General features: G+C 41.1%; 1 protein-coding gene across 1 annotated transcript in view; it reads left to right on the top strand.

The window, feature by feature from the left end:
- Window positions 1-24,355, top strand: part of nup205 (nucleoporin 205) — a 61,951-nt gene that overhangs the window by 8,577 nt on the left and 29,019 nt on the right. The window contains exons 4-21 of the mRNA XM_088646825.1: window positions 862-1,006; window positions 2,622-2,781; window positions 3,546-3,774; window positions 4,876-5,040; window positions 5,387-5,562; window positions 6,270-6,386; window positions 7,605-7,745; window positions 8,937-9,087; window positions 10,139-10,344; window positions 11,346-11,528; window positions 13,801-13,854; window positions 14,252-14,461; window positions 15,158-15,257; window positions 16,016-16,153; window positions 16,987-17,176; window positions 17,748-17,868; window positions 18,551-18,632; window positions 23,807-23,971. Of these exons, the coding sequence (XP_088502951.1) occupies window positions 862-1,006; window positions 2,622-2,781; window positions 3,546-3,774; window positions 4,876-5,040; window positions 5,387-5,562; window positions 6,270-6,386; window positions 7,605-7,745; window positions 8,937-9,087; window positions 10,139-10,344; window positions 11,346-11,528; window positions 13,801-13,854; window positions 14,252-14,461; window positions 15,158-15,257; window positions 16,016-16,153; window positions 16,987-17,176; window positions 17,748-17,868; window positions 18,551-18,632; window positions 23,807-23,971 (2,733 nt within the window). The remainder of the gene's footprint in view (window positions 1-861; window positions 1,007-2,621; window positions 2,782-3,545; window positions 3,775-4,875; window positions 5,041-5,386; window positions 5,563-6,269; window positions 6,387-7,604; window positions 7,746-8,936; window positions 9,088-10,138; window positions 10,345-11,345; window positions 11,529-13,800; window positions 13,855-14,251; window positions 14,462-15,157; window positions 15,258-16,015; window positions 16,154-16,986; window positions 17,177-17,747; window positions 17,869-18,550; window positions 18,633-23,806; window positions 23,972-24,355) is intronic.

Genomic DNA, 24,355 nt, shown 5'->3' with positions numbered 1-24,355 from the left:
ACCCAGTGACTGGCTACACAAGAAAAGTACTGCCATACACACAGATGCAGCTCTTCTGCCCAGATGGGTCTGCACTTACCTATTAGAGCCGGAGAGCTCCATCACACTCACTGGATTGTGGGAAAGATTCTTTGTCAGTGGGAAAGGGTTGAGGCTTGATGCTATAGATTGAGGGGTTAGAGCAGGTCATGTTGTCAGTGGATGCAGTGATACATGAATGGCCATAGGTAGGTGAATGTGCACTTTGCATTTTGTGGCCATCTGGAGCTGTTCTGAACTGCCAGAGTTAACGGCCAGGCTACCGTAGGTTTTACTGTGGTGTTTTTTGGTTGTAGGTCCTTTGAATTTATCGCTGGAAGTAATCTTGGAGAGACTGATGCTCTGCCAAGTAAACCACTGAGTTGCAGCTCATTTTCTTTTTGAGATTCTGTAATGGCAAAGTTTCCAAATTTGTTTTTCTGTATACCAGGAGGCACAAATCGAATTTCATATTAAACAGACAAGATGAAGTGTCCAAATATTTCAACTTTGCTACATTATTCTTTGAATATCATGTCATGAGAACATGTTTTAAACTTCTATTAGAAGAAAAACATGAGTTTTTTATCGGGGGAAAAAAGAAGACTGTTTCAGTGTTTTGGTTTTTGGTATTTGTTTTTTACTGTGTTCTTGATAACTGTGTGATTTTAATATTTCCAGTTGCTACTCCTACTTATTAAGACTGTTAAAATCTTAATAAGCGCAGTTCAATTATACTATGTTGTGTTAAGGATGTGTGTTCCAAGCACAATGCTTTCTCACTGTGTCTGAATGCTGACATTTTTTTCTTTGCTTTGATCTCTCTGTTGGCTCCGTGCGCAGGGGAGCACCAGCAGCCCCATTTCCCTGGCTTGACCCGAGGGCTGGTGGCTGTGCTCCTGTACTGGGATGGGAAGAGGTGCATCGCCAACTCGCTGCGCTCTCTCATTCAGTCCCGCCATGGAAAGACCTTCACTCTGGAGCTCAGGTTTGCCTGAACCCACTCTGGTGTCATACCAGCCTCACGTACTTCCAGGGAATCATAGCAGTATAAACCACAGGCCTCCTATCCAGTCTGGTTTATTTGAATACACAAACAAAATCTATTAATAATTATTAATAAAAACTTATATAGCGCTTTTCTGGACACTCCACTCAAAGCACTTTACAGGTAAAGGGGACTCCCCTCCACCACCACCACTGTGCAGCCCCACCTGGATGATGCGACAGCAGCCATAGTGCGCCAGAACACTCGCCACACATCAGCTATCAGGGGAGAAGAACAGAGTATGAACTATGAAGCCAATTCATAGATGGGTATTATTAGGAGGCCATGATTGGTAAGGGCCAATGGGAAATTTTTAATGACCACAGAGAGTCAGGACCTTGGTTTTACGTTTCATCCGAAGGATGGCGTCTGTTTACAGTATAGTGTCCCTGGCACTATATTGGGGCACTAAGACCCACATGGACCGCAGGGTGAGCGCCCCCTGCTGGCCCCACTAACACCTCTTCCAGCAGCAACCTTAGTTTTTCCCAGGAGGTCTCCCATCCAGGTACTGACCAGGCTCACACCTGCTGAGCTTCAGTGGGTTGCCAGTTGTGAGTGATATGGCTGATGGCATGAGGACTTAGGGTTTTTTTTGCACGATAATTTTGGTTTCTGTAGTCTTTCTGATGTATGAGTTCGGAAAACATGTTCTCTGAAGCGGTCTCCGAGTCTCAGAGGCTTCAGTGAACATGTTAGGGCTGTGAAGATTAAAGATCTCTCCAAGCCCATTGTTTCTCATTTCACCTCTGACGGCCACGACCACTCCAATCTCTCCATCTGTGTTCTCAAAGACGGTTTTCCGAACTCATACATCAGAAAGACTACAGAAACCAAAATTATCCTGCAGCTAGGATCACACCTTCCCCCTTCTCTTAACAACAGACTACTTTTCTTCTAAGTTTTCTCTATTCATTGGAGGTTTCATTTCACACCTCTCTTCACCTATTCTGACTTCACACTACCTAATTGGCCACTCTGTCAGTCCCCTGCTCCCGCCTCTCACTCCTCCATCTTTTGTTCTCCCGCTAAATTACCTTTGCTTACTGCCCTGTCTTTCTCACACCTGAAGAAGGCTGCACGGCTGAAACATTGTGTTTTCTTTCTTCTTTTTTTCAGCATGGAATAAACCTATTACTTGTATCTTTTAATATGGCTGTTTTAATGATTAACAAATGAAGTTATCTTTGCTACATTATTGGGACTCACTTTCATGATTTCTTCCTTTTGCCCTGTTTGTGTTGAAAGCTTTTTTAATATTGTCCATTGTCCCAAACTTTCAAAATAAAACAGAACAGCCACCAAGCTAATCCCAGCTTAAACTCAGCTTTCCTATTTCACTGCAACAATAAGCTACAGGGCCTGAATGACAGATATCATATTTTTCGGGGGGGGGTGTACATACTAATATTGTGAGACACCATGCATACATTTAAAGGTTTTTTTCTTCTATGATTTTGTGAAGAGAATATTTTTCCAGAAGATATGGTTTTATTAATACCCTTTATAAAGAGGATTCTCTTAAGGATTGTTGGTTTATTTTGTGTGTAAGCAGCTCAGAGCTGGTGTCCATCACCACGCGCTTCACAGATGACCTGATGAGTCAGGGCCTGACTGGGAAAATCCTGGCCCTGATTTCAGAAATCAGTGTCACCAAGGAGTTTGAGAAACTACAGAAGGAGCGCGGCCTGGGGAATGAAAAGCACAGAAAGGAGGTAAGAAGATGTGTCTGAGTAACGACCTCTGGTTTAACACAGTGACACCTTTTCTAACCTTGGCAATAGTCTTTCACGTGTGGATCTAGAAGACAAAGCTTTGTTTCTGTCAAATACATGGAAGGCACTGCTATCATATGATATTATCTATTGCATCATGAGTGTAGGACAGCTTTCCACAAGCTCTTTACGGCAGTTATAAAGACACAGCACTTACACTTTGCCTGTATGTGGTCTGACCTGACACAAGTACTATACTGGATTCAGAGTGAGGAAGATACAGTAAATGCGTAGGAAAAAGAAGGAGCAATTTCCTGAATATACTACTCTAAGATTAATAGTGAAACAAAGTAAACTGAAAAAAGATGTATGTGTTTTCCTCAAATTACCAAAGTCGGTTTATTTCACCCGATAAATCCTGTCCGCATTGTACATTTCCTGTTTGTATGGCTGAGAGTCCTGCTTGACCCCTGGGGTCCCAGTCCTAGTGAGAAATAATGAACTGGTGATTCCAGTTGGTTGAGTATAAAACCAAAAATACAAAAGTGAGTTTTAAAAAAGATCAGTTGTCTTCATAAAACACGAGGCCACAATGAATTTTTGAAAGAAAAAAAAGACTCTTGACAGGAAATAATTGCATTTTGTTGTTTTTATAGGTACAAATAAGTCTGCTCAGATTATTATGTTTTGTAAATCTTTGCAGAAATAAGGATGTTTGCAAAACCAGATCCTATGCCAGTGCTTCTGTGCCCCAACTCTCCCAGGTGTCTGATCTGATTAAGGAGTGCCGCCAGTCGCTAGCAGAGTGCCTTTTTGCCTGGGCCTGTCAGTCGCCTCTCAACAAAGACGACACCCTGGCTGTCATTGGCTACTTGGAGAATGTGACAACAGAGGCAGACGGTTCACTGGACAGCGTGAATCTGGCACTTGTCATGGCCCTGCTATACTGTCTGGACGTCAGCTTCCTGGAGCAGGGCACTGAGGACAGGGAAGGTGCGTGTACAACAGTGGGTCTTGGTGTTGCCAAAATCCTATCTTTAATAGGTGGCCGGACATCCGTTTTCCTTTTTTTTATTTTCTATTGAATTTGTATAAACTGGTTGGATGCCACAGGTGTTGTAATCAAACAAGGAAGATAAAAGGCCCTTCTGTTAATCGTAGCTTGAATATTGTAGCCAGCATCTGTTCCTCAGGATTTTTCCTAATACCAAGTAATCAAAGAATACAAAACAATTCTGCAAAATCTTATCTTTAAAATACCACAGATTCATTCTGCATCTGTGATTCTTACCCTTCTATGGCTGCAATCATTAAGGATAAATGTATTAAGACTATTATTACAGTTTTGATGCACAGTTAGCTTTCAAAAAAGTATGTCCTTGTCATCCAACAATGATTGGAAACCTTATTTTATTGTGTGTTTTGTTGAGTATTTTGATCCTGTGCCCTTGTGTCAGTCGCTCATCTAAATGGAAACAATAAATGTACTGTATAACCTGCAAACCATGAAAGTTATAAAGCTAAATGATAGTCATACAGCAGTAACATATAGTACCCTTCAGATTTATTCATACTTCCAATGAAATTGGAACAAAAACAAAGATTTACTTGGTGGAAAATGTTTTCCTGTAAAATGTTACACTGTAATCATAACTTTATAGCACAGTGATATTTGTCTTGTCTTGGAAAACCCGAGTTAGATTGTGGTTCAAACTCAAGACGGCACTTCAGATACCTAGAGTAAGTTCCTGGAGGACCGGTCAGACTTGCCCCTTCAGAAGTGCCAGACAGGAGGCTAAAAGAAGGATTTACAAAATGTTTGTGAATTCATGTGTATTATGACAAGGAGGGATAGTTAAGAAGTCTTAAGGAAATCCAAGTCTATGTCTGGTGTCAGTCATAGAAATATTCTGTCTATACCGGAAGATGAAAATGGCAAAGGATTGAATGGGACAGCTCTTAATTTCAAGTAACACTGCGCTCGAGGAACACAGGATAAATTTTTTAAAAATCTGGATCAGTTCTATATTCTGCCTGTTAATGGAGCAAGGGCATGGCAGGCTCTGACGTTGCCGTCGCTTTGCTCTCTCTCAGATCTTATCCAGGCCCTCCCGCTGCTGACGGAAAAGGAGTATGTGGACGCCATTTACAAACGCCTGCTGGACTCCCGCTCCTGGAAGCTGCCTGGCCTGCAGGCTGTGGTGAGACTGGCCTGGGCCCTGGCACTCCGTGCCCTCTCCCAGCTGCCCCAGGGCACAGGTACCACACATTCACTGCTCCCTGGCAAACTAATCCATAAGGGCGTAACTGCTGTTACACTGCAGCTTGGGGATTGACATTAACCTCAGTCCTCATGGATGTTGCATTGCGTAATATTGAAAAAATCGCTTGAGTTAAGTTAGAAAATATCACTATTTATCTATTAAATTTGTCTATTTTAGAATCTGTCATAAGTTGTTTATATCTGTTTAGCAGCAATACAAATATTAAAATTATTGGAACCCCCAAATGTTTTTTTTTTTTAGTTCATTCATCTCTACTGAACTATGCGTTTGTCCTCTGTGAGGATAAGGTTTCAGGCATGTTTGTGTCTCGTTCTCCCCAGCTCTGGTGGAGTTCACCGAAGGGGATGAGACCCTTGCAGATCTAGCCATCCAAGACAACGCTTTCCTCTTCATAACCGAGGCCATGCTGGGCTCAGAGGGCTTTGGACAGGAGGAGTTCTACACTCGCCGCATGCATTCCCTCTTGACCGACTTCTTGTCCCTCATGCCCATGAAGGTGAGATCACTGGCAGAGGGAGACATTGAGCTGTCCTCACAGAGGAACACGGCATTCCTTTTATTTGGCTGTAGGATTTCCAGACATCAGTAGGGGTCCTGGGTTGGAGAACTCAAATTCATTAGTGCGTTTAAAGTGCACGTCCCTTACCAACAGCAACGCAAGCATGCAGGTGCCCTGGGATGCCACCGGGAGTACAGTATTTGCAGACAGCTGAGAGAGCCCTCACTGAATATACCCACTCGGCTGCCCAAGGCATTTTGAGGAATCCCAGTCTGGTGATATGACCAGGGCTCCAACCTGCAAATCTTAACTTGCCCTTGGTGAATGTATTTACTGATTCAGCCAATCTGTTTGCCCCTGAAAAACAAAGTTTAATTTGGATCAGTCTTGCAAAATAAGACCATTTGGATCTTGTATGTCATCCCAAAAGCACAAAATATATTATTTTCCCTCCTTAAATTTACAGTTTAGACCTAATGGCTTTTCACATTTAGACCTTTTTTAGTACTGTGTCTTTTCTAGGAGTGAAAGTAAAGATGCTACTGAACAGCCTATCAACATACTGTAGCACACAGGTTTATTGCTTTCAATCCAAATTAGTTTGAGACATTGTGTAGAAGACAAGTGATAATGAGTGTCATCTGTGAGGTGAGAGAGTTAACTTGTCGGTCTCCGTTGTCTTGATGGTGTGCTGGTGAATCCAGGTGAAGCAGCTGAGGAACCGGGCTGATGAAGATGCCAGGCTGGTCCACATGAGTCTGCAGATGGGCAGTGAGCTGCCGGCTGCCCTGCGCAGAGACCTGGAGCACCTCATGATTCTGGTGAGTCTGCTCTTTCATGGTCATGCACAGAGATGTCCACATTTTATACATCTCACTCTTTTAGGTTTGTTTGTGATGTGAAAGCCAACTTGCACAGGAGCTAAGTTCAGTGGAGCTGCTTTGACACAATAGAAGATCCATATTGCTCTCCTGTGCTGTTGAAGAATAAGAAGACCTTTTGCCGATTTAGATTTTATTGATGTGAGGAATTTGTCAGCTTGACATATTACATAGTAGTCAAAGTTTTTTAGAACATGCTTTAAAAATAAATATGTATTTTACACTTTTAAATATTAGAATTTATAATGCCATACCATTTCTTTCCATTGTTGAGAATCTCTGGGATACTTTGACTTTCCATCAAAATACATTATATAATAAGTATGGAGTTAAACACAAACTTAAACTTACAAGTGAAAAGAGTTGCAGCATTGAGATTTATAAGGAATTGTAAAAAAAAAAATACAGGTGTCTCTGCGTTAACGTGATAGATGCGTTCCTTTAAAATCACGTGTTATGCAAAAATTGTGCGTTAAAAATAACAGGGCTTATGGGAAAAATAGGGTTAGGGGCAGACCACTCAAAACCTAACCAAAGCTTTACTCAGCTTATTAGTTAACCTAATAAAAAATGTTTACACAGTTTAAATTTATATTAATATATTAAATTTATATTGTAGCATATATGGAACGGTTCACGAGGGCAACAACGAGACATTTAGACACATCTAGCACTCTTTATAACAGGCCTCCATCAGCCTGTTACCAGGCAAGAGAAACCATAAACCCTTCGAACAAAACTTAAACACACAAGTGCAGCAGAGGGAACACCTACTCACAACTGTGCCAATATTTATATCTAGTTTCTTATATCTAGCCTCACTGAAAAACTGAAAAGAGATCTTTTCTGATGTTCTCTATTTATAGAGTAAAACCTCATTGAACCAGCTGCATCAGATCGCTCTTTTACTTTTATTTCCTCTCTGTGTCCTTAAGGCACCTTCTTATGGTTTAAATCACAAATGACAACTCAGAGATAGCTGTTCTGCTAGATTACAGCAGTTTGAGTAAGATCTGGCTGTTGGAATGTAGTAAGGAAACAAAAAAAAATCTAAGATCCAAACCCACTGTTGTGCTCCTGCATTGTTGCACATTTCTCTTGTAGTAGTATGGAGTCTTGGTGTTCAGTGTATTGCGATCTTTGTTTTTCGGCCCTCAGATCGGCGAGTTCTATGGGAAAGACCCCTTTAACCTGGAGCTGGCCCTGGAGTACTGGTGCCCACTGGAATCCATCCATCAAAGCTCCACCTTCACAGGCTCGTACCTGGGAGTGCCACACCAGAGGCCCCCCCACAAACAGGTGTGCCAGCTACAGCAATCCCAGCATGCCCTGTAGAATCGAGTATGGTTGACCGTAGCTATTAAAGCTACTAACTGCCTTCTAAGTCAATTTTCCTATAGGCATTGGACATTTTGGAAACAAAATGACTGATTCTGATAGTGTTGGACCACTTTAAAGCAAATGCCTTTGAATTAATTCAGACTTTTCATAGCACATGCTTTCAATATGAAAATCCTCATCCTAATTCTTAATAGATGTCCTCCTTCATCCTCTTTCAAATTGATATTAAAATCTGTTGCCAGTATTTAATTGATAAAAAAGTGTGCAAATGTGTGCCCATGAATCATTTGCCATTGACTGTTTCCAACTTCATTTGTGTGTAATTCCTCTTGTAATCTCTTGTTGCGGTTTAATTCTAACTGTAAACAGTAGTTTACTTTGAACTGTAAACATCATTTATGGTTTACTTGTTTTCCAACTCTAGTCTAGGGTTCTTACTAACAGTCGTGGTTTTTTGATGTACTGTAGGTGGCATCTTATTCTTTATTGTAAATCTTTCACTTTCACTGTTTAACCTTTTTCCAATGTTGTGGAATTTAAAGTAAATGTTGGGGTCATTCATAGTGTACCATATATAAAAAATATATACGTTTTATACAGTTCATATAAAAGTAATGTGCCAGCAACCTCAGTACACAGGAAATGTGAAAAAGTCAGAAATTACTGGAGTAAATTTAAAGAGGAATTTTAGGCAGGCCTGGAATTGTGGCATTTAGCTAGCGAAAAGAGTAGCACACTTTATAGTACAGAGTTCCCGGTCACCATGCTTGGGCGTTAGATTGGAAACTGTGTTCCAGAGGGGAAAGTACCATCTACTGGTCCACTAACACAACTCAGAGGCAATCTGGTCTCCCATCCCTATCAGAGCAGGCCTAACCTTTCTTATCTTATGAGCTCTGATGAGATCGGAAGTTCCCAGTGTAACTGCTGAAACATTTTGAATTTAAAGCTTGTGACAATATAGTGTTTATTAGACACTTGTGATTACAAGTTGTGTAGTGATTTATCTCCGGATATATATTGAAGACTTCCAGACAGCATTAGTTTTGGTTGTGTGTTTTTCCCAATGATAAGGAAGCGATCTGTTATACACAGACACTGTGAGCTATTTTCTTTCTGACTGTAAGTGGGCTTGTGGTTGTGTTGCAGGTGGTGCTGTCCAAGTTTGTGAGGCAGATGGGGGACCTCCTGCCCTCCACACTGTACATCCCTTACCTGAAAATGCTGAAGGGGTTGGCGAATGGGCCCCAGTGTGCCCACTACTGCTTCAGCCTGCTCAAAGGGAACGGAACCCCACATGGTAATGAGCTACCACTGAACAGTGCTGTGAGGACATGATCACTGTGTTGGTGAAATTTAGCCAGCAGTCAGAACCATATTAATAAACTTCATTTATAGGTCAATTGACAGTAAATATATTACATGTTGTATATGTTCCTTGTTTAATAAAAGTTAGTTTGGACCGCTCTGTTCTCATAGGATGACGTTATTCCCATGTGGATACCTGTGGAAATTCTAGGCCTGCCTGTTAAAAAATATTTTCCCTATTATTCTAAGTTCAAAAGGAAGATATCTTTTCCAAACCATATGTTGTGGTTTGTAATTGACTGAGCAATTTTCACTTGCATTCTGCTGAAATTTTAACATCTTAGAAATGTTTGGCAGAGAGTATTTAGTCAATCACAGATGAAAGTGTTGTGAAAATTTAGAGTGGAAAAAATAGTAGAGCCAACAGGTAATACAAAGTATATTCGAGCATGACAGGATATCTAAAGAGCCATCATTCTTTATTTTCTACTTCTCTGTTGGAAATGCATCCAGATCATTATTTGATGTACAGAATGAAGGGGAAGCAACAGCTTTGTAGCCAAGAATAGATGGACCTTCAAGATCAAGATTCTTCCTGCTAAAGCTCGCAGCAGCCTTTAGCCTGTCCCAGATTCACAAGGCGAGAGTACACCCTGGACAGAATGCCTGTCTGTCACAGAGTGTAAATATAGGATCAGTATAAAGAGACTGGTCAACATGCCTTTTGAAGATGGAGGGGAAAAAAGTAAAACTTCAGACACCCACCTCGACACTTGGGCACCTTATACAAAGCACCCCAAACTGGAAGAGAAGCGTTGACTCATGAGCTTTTAAACAGCGGTGCTAACCCTCAGTTTACTATCCTGCCCAGCTGCTGTCTCCATTTCTTCAGTTAATTGTGTAGTATAACACACTTCACTGCACAGGGTCACCCTTTTGACTTTTACTCGTCTCTTGTCTTCACATGAGACGCCCCATTGTCCTGTGCCAGCTCTTCAGCAGACCAGCGCGGCTTCTGTTGACGTGACTCTTGTTTTCCTCAGTGGAGAACATCCAGGCAGCGGTGGGCAGTCCAGTGTCCTGGGAGCACTTCTTCCACTCTCTGATGCTCTACCACCAGAACCTGCGGCGGGACCTTCCCAGCGCAGACGCATCGCAGTACCGCCACCTGGCACTGCGGGGCATCACGCAGCGGGAGCTGGACGGGCTCACCGTCTTCCTGCAGCTCATCACCACCATCATCACCTGGGTGCGTACTGGTGCCAGCTCAGGCGCTGCCCTGGGTGACAGGTGGTCGCTCCGAGGAGACGTTAAATCTCCTCCCACTAAAGGGATCTGTGATTTCTGCCACCTTTATCTAAACGGCAAGAGCATCTCCACTCCTGCTGTCCGTTACTCAGGATTGTAGGATCACTTTTCTTGTCACCCTAGCGGAGATGAAACCAGGCGTTTTCTCCAGTTCAAGGTGAAAATTGAGTAGTGCAAGCCTGATTACTTGTACAAAGATTTAATACCCTGAGAAAGAATGACAAAAGTTTTAATTGAGCAACTGAGGTTGGAGGTGATGTACTGTGTAACCTTCCAAAATTACATGCATACTCTGGTACATTATAGTGCTGTCGCAAGTTAGTCCACGGAGGGGATGCAAGAAGTCATACCACAAGCCTGTAAGGTTTTGAAATTATTTTTAGTCTTTTATGAAAAGGTTCTCATTTCCAGAAAGACAACAGAGACACACAAAAGTGTACCTTCTGTTACACTCTGCACCAGAACATGTACAAGCAGCTTTCATCTGTGAAAACATCTCTCTCTGTTATCGTGATTGCCATTTTTCAGAAGCTTTTTGATTTATATAATAAGGATTAACATTTAGGTTCAACACGCGGATATCCTCCCCTTCTAGGTGCTCTGAAATGTCAAGCGTTTTCTGAAAAAAATCCACACAATCCTTGTGCAGAGCTTAACCAGCTTTAGAATTAATGTTTTCATGGATCAAAAACTGCGCCACCCCTGTATATCATTAGTTTGACCTCGTACAGAGTTTTTCATCATTTAGTGAGGTTATCCCAGTTAACTGCCCAATCTCACATGCCACGTCTACTTATCCTCAGCCCAGGTCCTATCTAAAACATTGCGTTATTGAGTCCAGCGTAAAGGATGTAGCCAGAGATGGAGCTAGTAGGCCTTGACGTGTGTCCAGCTAGCGGGTGTCGTGGGTTAGTGACTCCTGGCTGTGTGTGTCGTCCTCAGAGTGAGAATGCGCGGCTGGCGCTGTGTGAGCACCCCCAGTGGACACCGGTGGTGGTGATGCTGGGCCTCCTGCAGTGCAGCATTCAGCCTGTGCTGAAGGCCGAGCTGCTGCATTGCCTGGCTGCTTTTGGAAAATCGCCCGAGATCGCAGCCTCCCTTTGGCAATCGCTGGAGTACACCCAGGTAAATATCCAAGCTTTCTGTGGTATGTTAATCCATTCTTGATTTGAAGGTCTTATTCGTGCCATTGTTTTTTGTTGAATTTGCTACCAAGTTTTTCCTTGAATTCTTTACTTGATTTTGCTACCAGCAACCTTGGGCTTCAGCACAATCTCATGTCTGCTACAGTCTCTGTACTGCTACTGCTGTGTTCTTACGATCTGCGTCTTTTTGTTGACCACACCTTTGTGGGAATTTGTGCATATTTTATTGTTTGTGTAAAACTTTCTTTTAGTTTTATTCTAATCAGACATCAGAAACTAAACAAGACTCGACCTACTTGGTACTGAGATAAGGTCTCCAGTGAAAACCAGTTTATGGTGGACGAGTAGGTGGTGGTTTTCCCTCTCGACATGAACAATTTCCAATCCAATGCCCCAGTACAGGGAGTTGGAATATTGTGTTGTTAGGGGGCTGTTCTTATGATGAAATCCTTACTAGTAGTCATTTAGCATTTCTTGTCACTGTTCGTATTACCCTATTATCCTGGCTAAATTCCGGTCTGTACTCTTAAATCAAAGTTTAATTTAGATTCTGTTACATCCATATCTTAATGACAGACAGCTGTAAAGTGTAGAAACCACAATAGTATCTGATTTAGCCTGCAAGTATTTTTGAGTGTTTTTAGAACAGTAGAGAAGCTGAAGTCTGATTAATCTGACTGAGAGGCAACATGTAAATTTGTTTCTGGTTGCCAAAAAGGAGCCACACTATTAAAGAGAAGTCTCAGTAACTCCTAGATGGTTGTTTGTGCAGTTAAATAAAATGGCATGATTTCCAGTGCAATCAAAAGCTGCATTTAGGATCAGTAGGAGTGGACTACTTATGTAAATCTATTAGCACATTCTTAACTATATTTATATGGTTTCAGTATGGTCTCTAAACCTTTTGCAATGTGTTCAGAGGTGCAAGATAATTGTAATTGGTACTTTAACTGAACTGTCTAACTTTAAGAAAATGCTAATTGAAAATGGGGTATTTAAATTCATGTGGGGTCCAGGCCAGTTTTTTATTGTGTTAGAGCAGCAGAGTTAAAGCCTTTAACAACAAAACCAATTTTCAAGAACTCATTGATGAGGTCAGTAATAAATGCACACGGAGCATTTGAAGAACTTTGAAAAGGGTCCAAGACAGAAGTAACAGAATTAAATTTGGCTACAAATCGGACCCCTAGGTAGCAGTGAACAGCAGTAAAATGAAAGATGCTGAAGCTTAGCAAACCTAAGAGAGAGCATAATTATATATAATTGTAATGAATGCAGGAGGAAAGGTAAGGATCTGGTTATTAATAGAATGTATTGTTTAGTGAAACAATGTGTTACATTATTCAATAGTGAAAGGAAAATCAGATGTACAGTATTAACTAGTTCAGATATTGCATTAAGTGTGAAGCAAAGATATATAGGATACTGCCATCCCACTCTGTAAGAGTGGATTAGGAGGAGTAATGCCCCCTTTGTGGGCATTTCTGTGGGCCAGCTGGCTTTGTTCATTAGCCTTTAAATGTGTGGTAATTTCTGTCTTCCTCCATGAGCAGTCCAGACATTATTGTGCTGCCTTCATAGAGCATAGTTCATTGTTTACTGGAGAAATGCAAGCAAAACAAACAAGGTGGAATTTTAATGGAGCTAAACTATCAATATTTGTTTAATAAATAATCAATATGTTAATAATGTGTTAAACTGTCTATGTAAAATGCAACAGAAGCTTGATTTCGTTATTACACAGTTCTGCAGGATGTGGTAACTGTTGTAATGCTTAGGTTAAGTAAATTAGTAAGAGAATGTGCAAAGCAATTACATTAATTTCACATATATTGTAGAATGATAATTATATATCAGGTACTCTGAAAGAACTGATGTCAACCAAAAGGTTAAATCAGGCTTCCTGTTTCTTAAATAATAATGAGAGTTTTAATAATTAGTTTATAGATTATTATTATATTATTATATGTTTAATATATTAGTATATTAAATAATATATTTTTAATATATATTATTGTATTATATTTCAGTACAAGCCCCTGAATTGACAGATTTCTTGATGGTTCACTGACCTTCAGGAAGAAAACAATGTCTTTCTTTTTGCTTGACATTTGCAAAGCCCCGGTTAACACTGAGTTAACAAGGGGTACAGTATCGTGAATTACAGTGGAAATGCTTCCCTTTTGATACCATTGCTCTCTCCCAGTGTGGATAGAAGGATAATCCATTGTTTTTTGTTTCTGTTTCTTCAGATCCTGCAGACAGTCAGAGCTCCAGGACAGCAGCGCCAGGCCTCTGGGATTGAAGTAAGGGCTTGTTCTGCTGTATGTCTTCCAGCCCAAAGTTTCATACACATTCACCTGCCAGCCTGAAACTCCTGGCAAAGAGACTCTTTGGGTTTAAAGGGAAAGTTTGCTTTCCAGAGGGTTTTTAGAATTCAGATAGTGGTCTTTAATAATCAAATAAATGGAAATGAGAAATGTCACTCCAAGCAGGTATGGTCAGTTAAAATATATGCCTTGAAGTACTGTTATGGGTATCGGATAAGGCAAAGTTGTCTTTTGTTTCAAATTCGAGTGGAACCAAAAACCAGGTTGATGGTGAAGGCTGTGGTGGGTGTAACTATTGCCTAAGTGCTGTGAAGGGCTTTGTCACTGTCGTATGCTCAGCGCATGCTCTTACCCTGCCCATGTCCCTCCGCAGGTCGAACTGAACGAGATCGAGTCGCGATGTGAGGAGTACCCCCTGACGCGCGCCTTCTGCCACCTGATCAGCGCCCTGGTGGAGAGCTCCTTCCCCACTAACCTGGGCGCAGGGCTGCGCCCTCCCGGGTTCGAGCCATATTTGGCCTTCCTTCGTGACACCGTCTTCCTGCCCTTCCCTACTCGGGCCTACCGCCGTGCCGCCGAGAAGGTAATCCCCCCACCGCTGGAGCGGTGAAGACCATAGTTACATGACTCCTTCCTCATCCCGCTTAACCTATTCAAGTCCGAGCCACAGTGTTTTTGGGAGAGGAAACCTCCACAATATAATTGTAGATAAATGTAGCTCCTACTTTCAGGTCTGTTAGCAGGTCCAGTTTGTACTAGCTTCACACAGTTTCTTGAACATGTCAGAGCTTTTGTTTTCACGTTTTAGAGAGTGATGCAGACCCAAATTGTGAAACGTTGTTCATTCTCTCAGTGCAAGTTTTTGTTCTTTAATTTTAATATTATTTTTCAAAATATCACACATGTATATACACTTTAAGTCTTTGCACTTTTCTTCTTGTAGCCACTAGGACACTTTAACTTGGCAGCTCATATACATTCAGCTGTGATCCCATTTAGGGGATTCTGATCAAAGGGAATTAAAACAGCTAAATGACAGTATTTGCAACACTTATTAATGGTTTTAGTAGAAATCACTACTGGGTGTTTATTGTTGATGTTCTGACTGTCTAAGATGTCAGATTTCTGCATGGCAGTATAAATTGCTTGTCATGGACCATTTAAAGCGTTGTTTCTGGTCAACAGAAAAGGTGCCGATAGTGTTGTCTGTGGTGGCACCTAGGGAAATGTGCTGGCTGCTAACGAGGTGAGTGTGTCTGTGTTCTGGCTGTACCCATAGTGGGAGGTTGCAGAGGCAGTACTGGAGGTGTTCCACAAGCTGTTGCGAGACTACGAACCCCAGCCCAGCGACTTTGTGCAGGAGATGGTGGAACTTCAAGGTCAGATCTCACTCTAGATGACAAGAAACTTCATGCACACAATCATTTTGTCATCTGGAGATATAATGTCATTCCAGTGTTTTGTTTGGGAAAACAATGGCACAACATTTTGAGTGTTCTTCTGTGTATGCCAAATTGTATGATGAGTGGGCAGAGCCGGGAATTGTTCTCAGGTAGGACAATGCGAGTGTTGAAAGTGCAGTTTTATGCGGACCTCTTTACAACTGCGCTGTGGTTGCCCCATGAAGATTAAGGCCCAAAGGAAGTAAAACACTTTATGAAGCCATGTGATCTTATGACAGACTCCACACCTATCCTCTCTATCATACTGTGTTAACGTCTGGTGGTTAATAATGCTCTTTCCAAGCCTTATGAAGTTTTGTTTTAGGGCATTCTTGCTTGTTTGGTTGCAGGCCTTTTGCTTTAAGAATCCTGTTGGAGCAGCTTCTGATAAATGATTAGAAAAATAATTCCTAATAGTTTGATCCTAATACCCACAACTGTGTCTATAAAAGAATTGTTGTGAATACACTTGCCCTTACCTTCCGTTTATGTAATCTGATCCGCATTAAACATGTGGTGGTTGAAGTTTAGTTTGTTCTTTCTGCAATTTTGAATCTTGACCAAAGAGACTGAGTTCTACCTTTTGGTGCACAGCACCATTGTCTTTCCTGACTCATTCCTTCATCCTGCACGTAGTTAATTGATCTTCTGTAGCATGGTTACTAGACCCTAAGGTGGTAAAAACCTGTTTCCAGGTGAGCAGGTGCCGGCGAACATGCCTCCTGGATACAGCGTGATGTTCCACCTGCTGAACGACTCGCCCATGTTCACCCTGTGCCTCAGTCTGCTGGAGGAGGGCGTGAAGTTGTTGGACACCTATGCCCCCTTCCCAGGTCAGTCATCTTTATCGCTCACATTTTGCACTGAGGTTGTATTTCTGATAAATAAAAAACAGAAGCACAACGATTTATCTTGTTAATAAACAGCTCCTTGGTGCTGCGATTAGTTTTTGTTGTTAATTCTGTTTAATACTGCTCCCCCCCCCCCCCCCCAGTCCTGTTTTAGTTCAGCTACAATACTGTAAACTATAAAGTAAAATTATTAGACCCTGCTGCGTCTTCGTAACTTGTGTGTGATCCTGGGCTTGGTTCACTCTTAATCAAAATAATTTGAAGGAAAAAAAAACTCAAGACAGGCAGTACACAATTAATTGTCAAAATTGTAATAAGATACTGTAAAACTTGTTTGAATCAAATTCTTGAAGTATTAGGTACTAGTGGTAAGTGGTGTTTTGGTCAAAAGCTCAGATTTATAATAGGTCCCTAGGGAAGCACTGCAGTTCTGTGATGTTATGCTTTAATATGTTGAACATTCAAACTTAAATCAATTGGTCAGTTGTGTGTGGTCTCACCTCAAAGCATCATGCACTGTCAAATACAAGGTAACAATGGACTGTCTTACTGAAAGAGGATTTAAGTGTACCTAGTTGTTCATCAGTGGATACTCATGCAGAGAACTGTGTGTAGAAATTAAACTTTTCCCAATAAATCTCACATGGAAACGCCTAATACCTCTGTGCTGGGATTTATTTCTGTATCCTTTACTAAGCTGATGGATATATGTGAGCCTTTGCCAAGAGCATATTGTGCGAGTTGGAGTGTAACTGGTTTCACACCCTCCTTGCTCTCTGATACCCCGCTTGAGCTGCCCCTGTTGTGTGTGGCAGGTAAGAAGCACCTGGAGGGGGCAGTGCTGCACTGCCTCTGCCTGCTGGACCTGGCCCTGCAGAAGGAGACTCTGTTCATGGACCTGCTGCGGGAGAGCCAGTCCTCGCTCATCGTCAGCCCGCTGGAGCAGCTCCTGCAGGGGGTCAGTTCGCAGAGCCGGAAAGCCGAGCACATGGTCAACATTGCCAGGTGGGCTGTCAGCAGTGTCATCGGCTTCGGCTTCCTGGGGTTCAATCAGTAAATCTGTCTTACGATTGACATCTGCGAATTTCAGTCAGTTCTGTAAATGTTTCACGTATAAAATTTTTCTTAAAAGAGAGCCTTACTTACTGTACATAACCGCTACCATGAATAGAAGCCAATCTGCAATTTTAGCTTGCCTGTAGGACTTAATTTTCCCCCTAATCCAATCATGAATATGAATTATGAATCTTGCTATTATGTAGGCCAGTTCTTTAAGTGATTATATTACTACCAATATATGACTTTATCTCAGAAAAGGGAAAAATAGAAGTAAAAACCTTCAAAACAGATTTGTTTTATTTCTGCTTGTGATTCTGTCTGACAAAATATATTCTTAAAATGGATTGTGTGGGTTGCCTTAGCTGTGATATTCAGGCAGTGTGTGCCAGTTTTTGTATAGCCAGGTAAAATGTTACCTTTACGTTTATCTCATTACGTCACAGAGGCAACGAGGTGAGTCACAGCAGGAATGATTCTCTCCCTGTTTAGTAGCCATCGTAGTGTCTGTTCTCCACAGGTACCTGTACCATGGCAACTCCAACCCAGAGGTGGCGTATGAAAGCGCCAAAATCCTGTGCTGCATCTCACGCTACCCCAACATCCAGGCCAGGCTTGTGGGGGACTTCACACATGACCAGGTGAGCACTGAGCTGCTGACCTGTGGCCAGTGACATTGCACAAGCATACTTGTATTGCACATGTACATTATAAGACACCTCATTTCCTATAACAATATGCTGTCAGAATCTGAAAGTGTACTGGGGCATTATGATGTCATAAATTCTTATTGAAATGTCACATAGTCATTTAAAATGTAATTGTTACATTTGAGATATATCATCAGTTTGATTAGGCTAGGCATATAATAACCAGCCAAAGAAAGAGCACAAAGAACTGTTAATTTGTACTTAGCAACATTTAAGGGAGTGGTGCAGTGGTTTATATTCCTGCCTTGCAGTGTTGGGCCCTTGGGTTCACCCCTTTATTAGATAAAGCAGTTAGAAAATGGATGGAACGAATATTTTTCAAATAATGTTTTACTTTACAGGGCATCATATATTAAAAGAAGTGATTCAAAATGTATGTTTTAAAATGATATGTAATATTATCCTTTTGGTGAATGAAACATATGAGAGTATATTATTATCACGTCATATATTTCACTGTATGAACAAAACATGCTGCCAGAAGTTCTTCCATATCAGAATGCTTGTGAACATTTGAACTTGAAAATAAACAACAAAGAATTGTTTTCAATCTAAAAATAATTTAAATGCATGTTTTAATTAAACGTGTGTTTTGTCATGTTCCTGCCCCCAGTCTGTGAGTGAGAAGCTAATGACGGGGTTTGTGGAGTGCCTAGACAATGAAGAAGCAGAAGAGTTGGGCCAGGAGGCAGACGGTGAGTGACTTCAGAGATCAGAATGCGCCAGACATGCAGCAGCAGGGTCTCTAATGATTGCACCAGACCAGGATTCAGAGAAAGAAGTATTTGTTTGATTTAGTAAACAGGATCTCACAAACCTCTTCATGGAAATTTTCTTAGATTTGGCAGCTGTGGATTCTTGTAGGTCAAACACAAAGGTGCTTTAAGATTTAAGACCAACATTCAAATCAAGATGGTGTAGAATTGCAGTGCATATTAAATTGAGGAAAAGAGATGGTTGTGCTGTTCATCCATAGGAATGTTAAAGATCCTTTGAATAAAAGGAGTATGTGGTGCCTTTTAAAAGTATTGTTTACGTTGGAGTACACATCAATAAATTTAGAGCTGTTATTTTTACTTTACATTCAAGAAATTAGTATTTGTAATCATGACATTTATAATGACTATATTAGAACAAAACATACAGTGTTTAACCCAGTGATTTCAAGTGACCATACAGTACATACTGGGAGACATTAATTGTAAATTCAAGAGCATTACAGTCAGTATGTGATTGCATATTCATCCCTCTGATGCAGTTGAAGCCTGTGAGTCATTAAGCTCAACAAATTTGAGATGTTTAGTTGAAGCTGCTTTGAGTTCTTGCCAATTCATGGTGTATTCTAACTTCAGTGCTTTATATCAGCATGGACAATGCATGTTTAAGTGGATAGGTTAATGTAGAGATTAACCTGTCTAAAGTTTCCACTTTGGTTTCTCCTGTTGAGCTCCTTGGTTGCAATAATTGCATGTTTTAGGTCATTGTCATGCTGAATAATGAACTCCCACCAAATTGGCATGGAACCACTTTCTTATGCATATGCCGATAAAATCTTTCTGTAAAATGTATTCTGTTGCTGCCATCTTTAGTTACATCATTATTAAAGGCAAGTGAGCTATGCAATCCTAGACCATGACAGAACCTCCACCATGCCAAGAATTTGCTCTGAAGTACAGAGTTCTTCCAGGAAGGTTTTGTAACCACATTTTATGGACAGATGAAACCTAGATCAACCTTTAACAAAGTGACAAAGTTTTAAGTGTGGAGATGGAAAGGATTGTAGATAGTCCAAAGGTCACCTATATAGCATGCATTTGATGCCTTCTGTGGTTTTCTCACAACATCAGCTCATTTAAAGTTTTGATTCTGTTTTTTTAAGTGCAATCATGATTCTTTTAGGGTGATGTGTAAAACGTGATGAAAATGGCGATTTTCCTTATTTTTTTAAGTGTTACAAAAGTTAAGATCTTTACCTGTTTAACCTCAAAACTAAACTAAAAAGTTACTGATTGCACATGAATTTATTGTATTGTATTGCATTGTATAATTGTATGGTGTGTCAACAATTAAAAGAATGTCATGCAGGAATAGCGGATTAAACAGACGCATAAGACACACAGGCTAAAGCCATACAGTGCCTATAGAAAGTCTACACCCCCCTTGGACTTTTTCACATTTTGTTGTGTTACAGCATGGAACCATGATGTATGTAACTGAGAATTTTATCTTATTTTATCACTTATCAACACAAAGTACTCTATAATGTCAAAGTAAAAAAAATCCAGACATTTTACTAAATTAATTAAAAATAAAAACCAGAAAATAATTGAATGCATAAGACTTCATCCCCTTGCTTTGACACACCTAAATTACCTCTGAAGTAACCAACCGTCTTCTCCAAGTCACATAATTACTTGACTGGAGTCCGACTGGAGTCCACCTGTGTGCAGTTGAGGTGTATCACATGATTTCAGAATAAAGACACCTGTGTCTGGGAGCTTCCCCACTTAGTGCATTTCCAAGGAAACACTACACCATGAAGACCAAGGTACATTTCAAGCAGATCCGAGACAAGGTTCTTGAAAAATACCAGTCAGGGCAAGGATTTAAGAAAATTTTCAAGGCATTGAATATACCTCAAAGCACAGCGAAATCCATCATTAAAAAAGTGAGAAAATATAGAACAACTGTGAATCTGCCCATAACTGTCTGTCCTCCAAACTGAGTGTCCGGGCAAGAAAAGCCATAGTAAGGCTGGCCATCAAGAGGCCTACGGCAACTCTAAAGGTGTTACAGTCCTCCATGACAGAGATGGGAGACACTGTTCATGAGACAACAATAGCACGCACACTTCATAAATATGGCTTGTATGGAAGGGTGGCAAGAAGAAAGCCTTTGCTGAAAAAAACTCATATCGCATCTCGGCTAGAGTTTGTCCAAAGGCATGTGAGAGACTCAACAATTTGGAGGAAGATTCTATGGTCTGATGAGACCAAAATTGAACTTTGTTTGGCGCCAACCTAACACAGCACATCACACTGAGAACACCATCCCTACAGTGAAGCATGGTGGTGGCAGCATCATGCTTTGGGGATGCTTCTCTGCGGCAGGGACTGGAAAACCCATAAAGACAGAAGGAAAAATGGATGGAACTAAGTACAGAAAAATTCTGAAGGAAAACGTTCTGCAATCCGCAAGAGCACTGGCCCAGACCTCAGTCCAATCGGGCATCTGTGGAATGACTTAAAAATTGTTGTTCACAAACAGTCCCCATCCAGCTTGATGGAGCTTGAGCAGTTTTGCCAAGAAGAATGGGCAAAAATTCCAGTGGTAAGATGTGCAACGCAGATACAGACTTACCCAAAAAGACTCACAGCTGTAATTGCTGCCACAGGTGGTCTTACCAAGTATTAACTCTGGGGAGGGGGTGGGGTTAATACTTATTAATTAAGTTATTTTATTTTTTTTTATTTTTAATTAATTTAGTAAAATGTCTGGATATTTTTTTCACTTTGACATTATAGTGTACTTTGTGTTGATGAGGGGCAAAAATTCTCAGTTAAATACGTCGTGCTTCCATGCTGTAACACAATAAAATGTGAAGACGTCCAAAGGGGGGCGTAGACTTTTAGGCGTTTCCTAAAAGTTTCACCTAAATTATCAGTTTGTGAAGTAGTTTTGGTTTTAATCTACACAGATGATATTAACAGGTAAGCATTTTAAATTTGTAGATATTGACCTGTCTGCTTATGATCTAAGTCTTATGTCTATGTGACTTCAGCTGTTTTACTAGATGATAGATAGATACTTTATTGATCCCGTGAGGGAAATTGCAGTGCAACAGCAGCTTAACACAGACAACACAGCAACAGTGTAACGAATGATACAATAATAATAATACAATACATACAATACAATCAGTACAGAAAGAGGTCACTGTTAATGTTGCCTCTGCCCAGACACAAGGTGGATGCATTGTACAGTCTTATGGCAGAAGCAAGAATGACCTCCTGTAGCGCTCCCTGTTGCACTGTGGATGGATCAGTCTATTGCGAGTCAGATACTAGCGAGTGTTGCCAACATCACAGTATGGTAACAGTACACTATTAGAAGTGTGTAATGGCATGTGGCATCGTACTGAGGAGCTCAGTAGGATGCCTCACTAACACGATTACAGCCCTCATGTGGCATAAAGTACACATGATGGAAATAAGATAAAATAATATAAATACAGTGCCTTGCGAAAGTATTCGGCCCCCTTGAACTTTTCAGCCTTTTGCCACATTTCAGGCTTCAAACATAAAGATATAAATTTTTTTATTTTATGTGAAGAATCACCAACAAGTGGGACACAATTGTGAAGTGGAACGAAATCTATTGGATTTTTGAAACTTTTTTAACTAATAAAAAAATGAAAAGTGGGGCGTGCAAAATTATTCGGCCCCTTTACTTTCAGTGCAGCAAACTCACTCCAGAAGTTCAGCGAGGATCTCTGAATGATCCAATGTTGTCCTAAATGACTGATGGTGATAAATAGAATCCACCTGTGTGTAATCAAGTCTCTGTATAAATGCACCTGCTCTGTGATAGTCTCAAGGTTCTGTTGAAAGCGCAGAGAGCATCATGAAGACCAAGGAACACACCAGGCAGGTCCGTAATACTGTTGTGGAGAAGTTTAAAGCCGGATTTGGATACAAAAAGATTTCCCAAGCTTCAAACATCCCAGCCTTTATGGAAGAGTGGCAAGAAGAAAGCCATTTCTCAAAGATATCCATAAAAAGTCTCGTCTAAAGTTTGCCACAAGCCACCTGGGAGACACCCCAAACATGTGGAAGAAGGTGCTCTGGTCAGATGAAACCAAAATCGAACTTTTTGGCCACAATGCAAAACGATATGTTTGGCGTAAAAGCAACACAGCTCATCACCCTCAACACACCATCCCCACTGTCAAACATGGTGGTGGCAGCATCATGGTTTGGGCCTGCTTTTCTTCAGCAGGGACAGGGAAGATGGTTAAAATTGAGGGGAAGATGGATGCAGCCAAATACAGGACCATTCTGGATGAAAACCTGTTGGAGTCTGCAAAAGACCTGAAACTGGGACGGAGATTTATCTTCCAACAAGACAATGATCCCAAACATACAGCAAAATCTACAAAGGAATGGTTCACAAATAAACGTATCCAGGTGTTTGAATGGCCAAGTCAAAGTCCAGACCTGAATCCAATCGAGAATCTGTGGAAAGAGCTGAAAACTGCTGTTCACAAACGCTCTCCATCCAACCTCACTGAGCTCGAGCTGTTTTGCAAGGAAGAATGGGCAAGAATTTCAGTCTCTCGATGTGCAAAACTGATAGAGACATACCCCAAGCGACTTGCAGCTGTAATCGCAGCAAAAGGTGGCTCTACAAAGTATTAACGCAAGGGGGCCGAATAATTTTGCACGCCCCACTTTTCATTTTTTTATTAGTTAAAAAAGTTTCAAAAATCCAATAGATTTCGTTCCACTTCACAATTGTGTCCCACTTGTTGGTGATTCTTCACATAAAATAAAAAATTTATATCTTTATGTTTGAAGCCTGAAATGTGGCAAAAGGTTGAAAAGTTCAAGGGGGCCGAATACTTTCGCAAGGCACTGTACATTCTGTAGAATGTAAGTATTCTGCTGCATGTTAATATTGGTTTAGATCTGGTTGTTCATGCATTGCGTACCTAGCTTCCCTGACACTTCAATTTCCATGTTTTTTTTTAAAAACATTTCTTTAACCTGCTGATACAGACTCTTGAGGTAAAGAATTTAATCAACTTGCATATTTTATAAGTAACATTGGAACAACTCCTTACAGACTATTAATCATGTGACTCTTCCAGACTCCGACCCAGAGAAGAAAGTGGCACGGATCCGAAATGAAACTCAGATTCACATCCTCAACCTCCTCATCACCTCCCTGGAGCTGAAGCCGCCCAACCTGGCCCTGTACCTGCTGGGGTACGAGCTGAAGAAACCTGTCTCCACCACCAACCTGCAGGACCCAGGTAGGGAACTGGCACTGCAACTGTGTCACTGAGGGACATCGGCAGTGGGGTAAGGGCTGTGGATCTGGTTTTTAACATTAACCTGCTGTTTTTGTATTTGGAATCCACAGTTCATTTCCAATTTATTATCCATCCAAGTTGTTAATCAACTTGCCTCACAATTCTAGTTGTTGTGCTGCACATGCTCCTTTGACATGCCAGCCTGCCACACTTCGAGCATTTCAGTGCTTTTCGGGGGTGTTAGTTAACATGACCTGCCAAAGCCCAGGCGTCTCCTGTGGCACGTGTGCGTGCCTGCATCGCTCCATGGGAATCTCAAGCACATTTCATGAGCAGCATAACCACTGACTGGAGCCTGAACTGTCCGAGCTCCTGGATTCAACC

Source organism: Lepisosteus platostomus, chromosome 9 (genome assembly GCF_059453375.1).
Source record: "Lepisosteus platostomus isolate fLepPlt1 chromosome 9, fLepPlt1.hap1, whole genome shotgun sequence".
Lineage (NCBI taxonomy): Eukaryota > Metazoa > Chordata > Actinopteri > Semionotiformes > Lepisosteidae > Lepisosteus > Lepisosteus platostomus.
The sequence above is the reverse complement of the archived record's forward strand: the minus strand, read 5'-3'. Positions and strand labels throughout refer to the sequence as shown.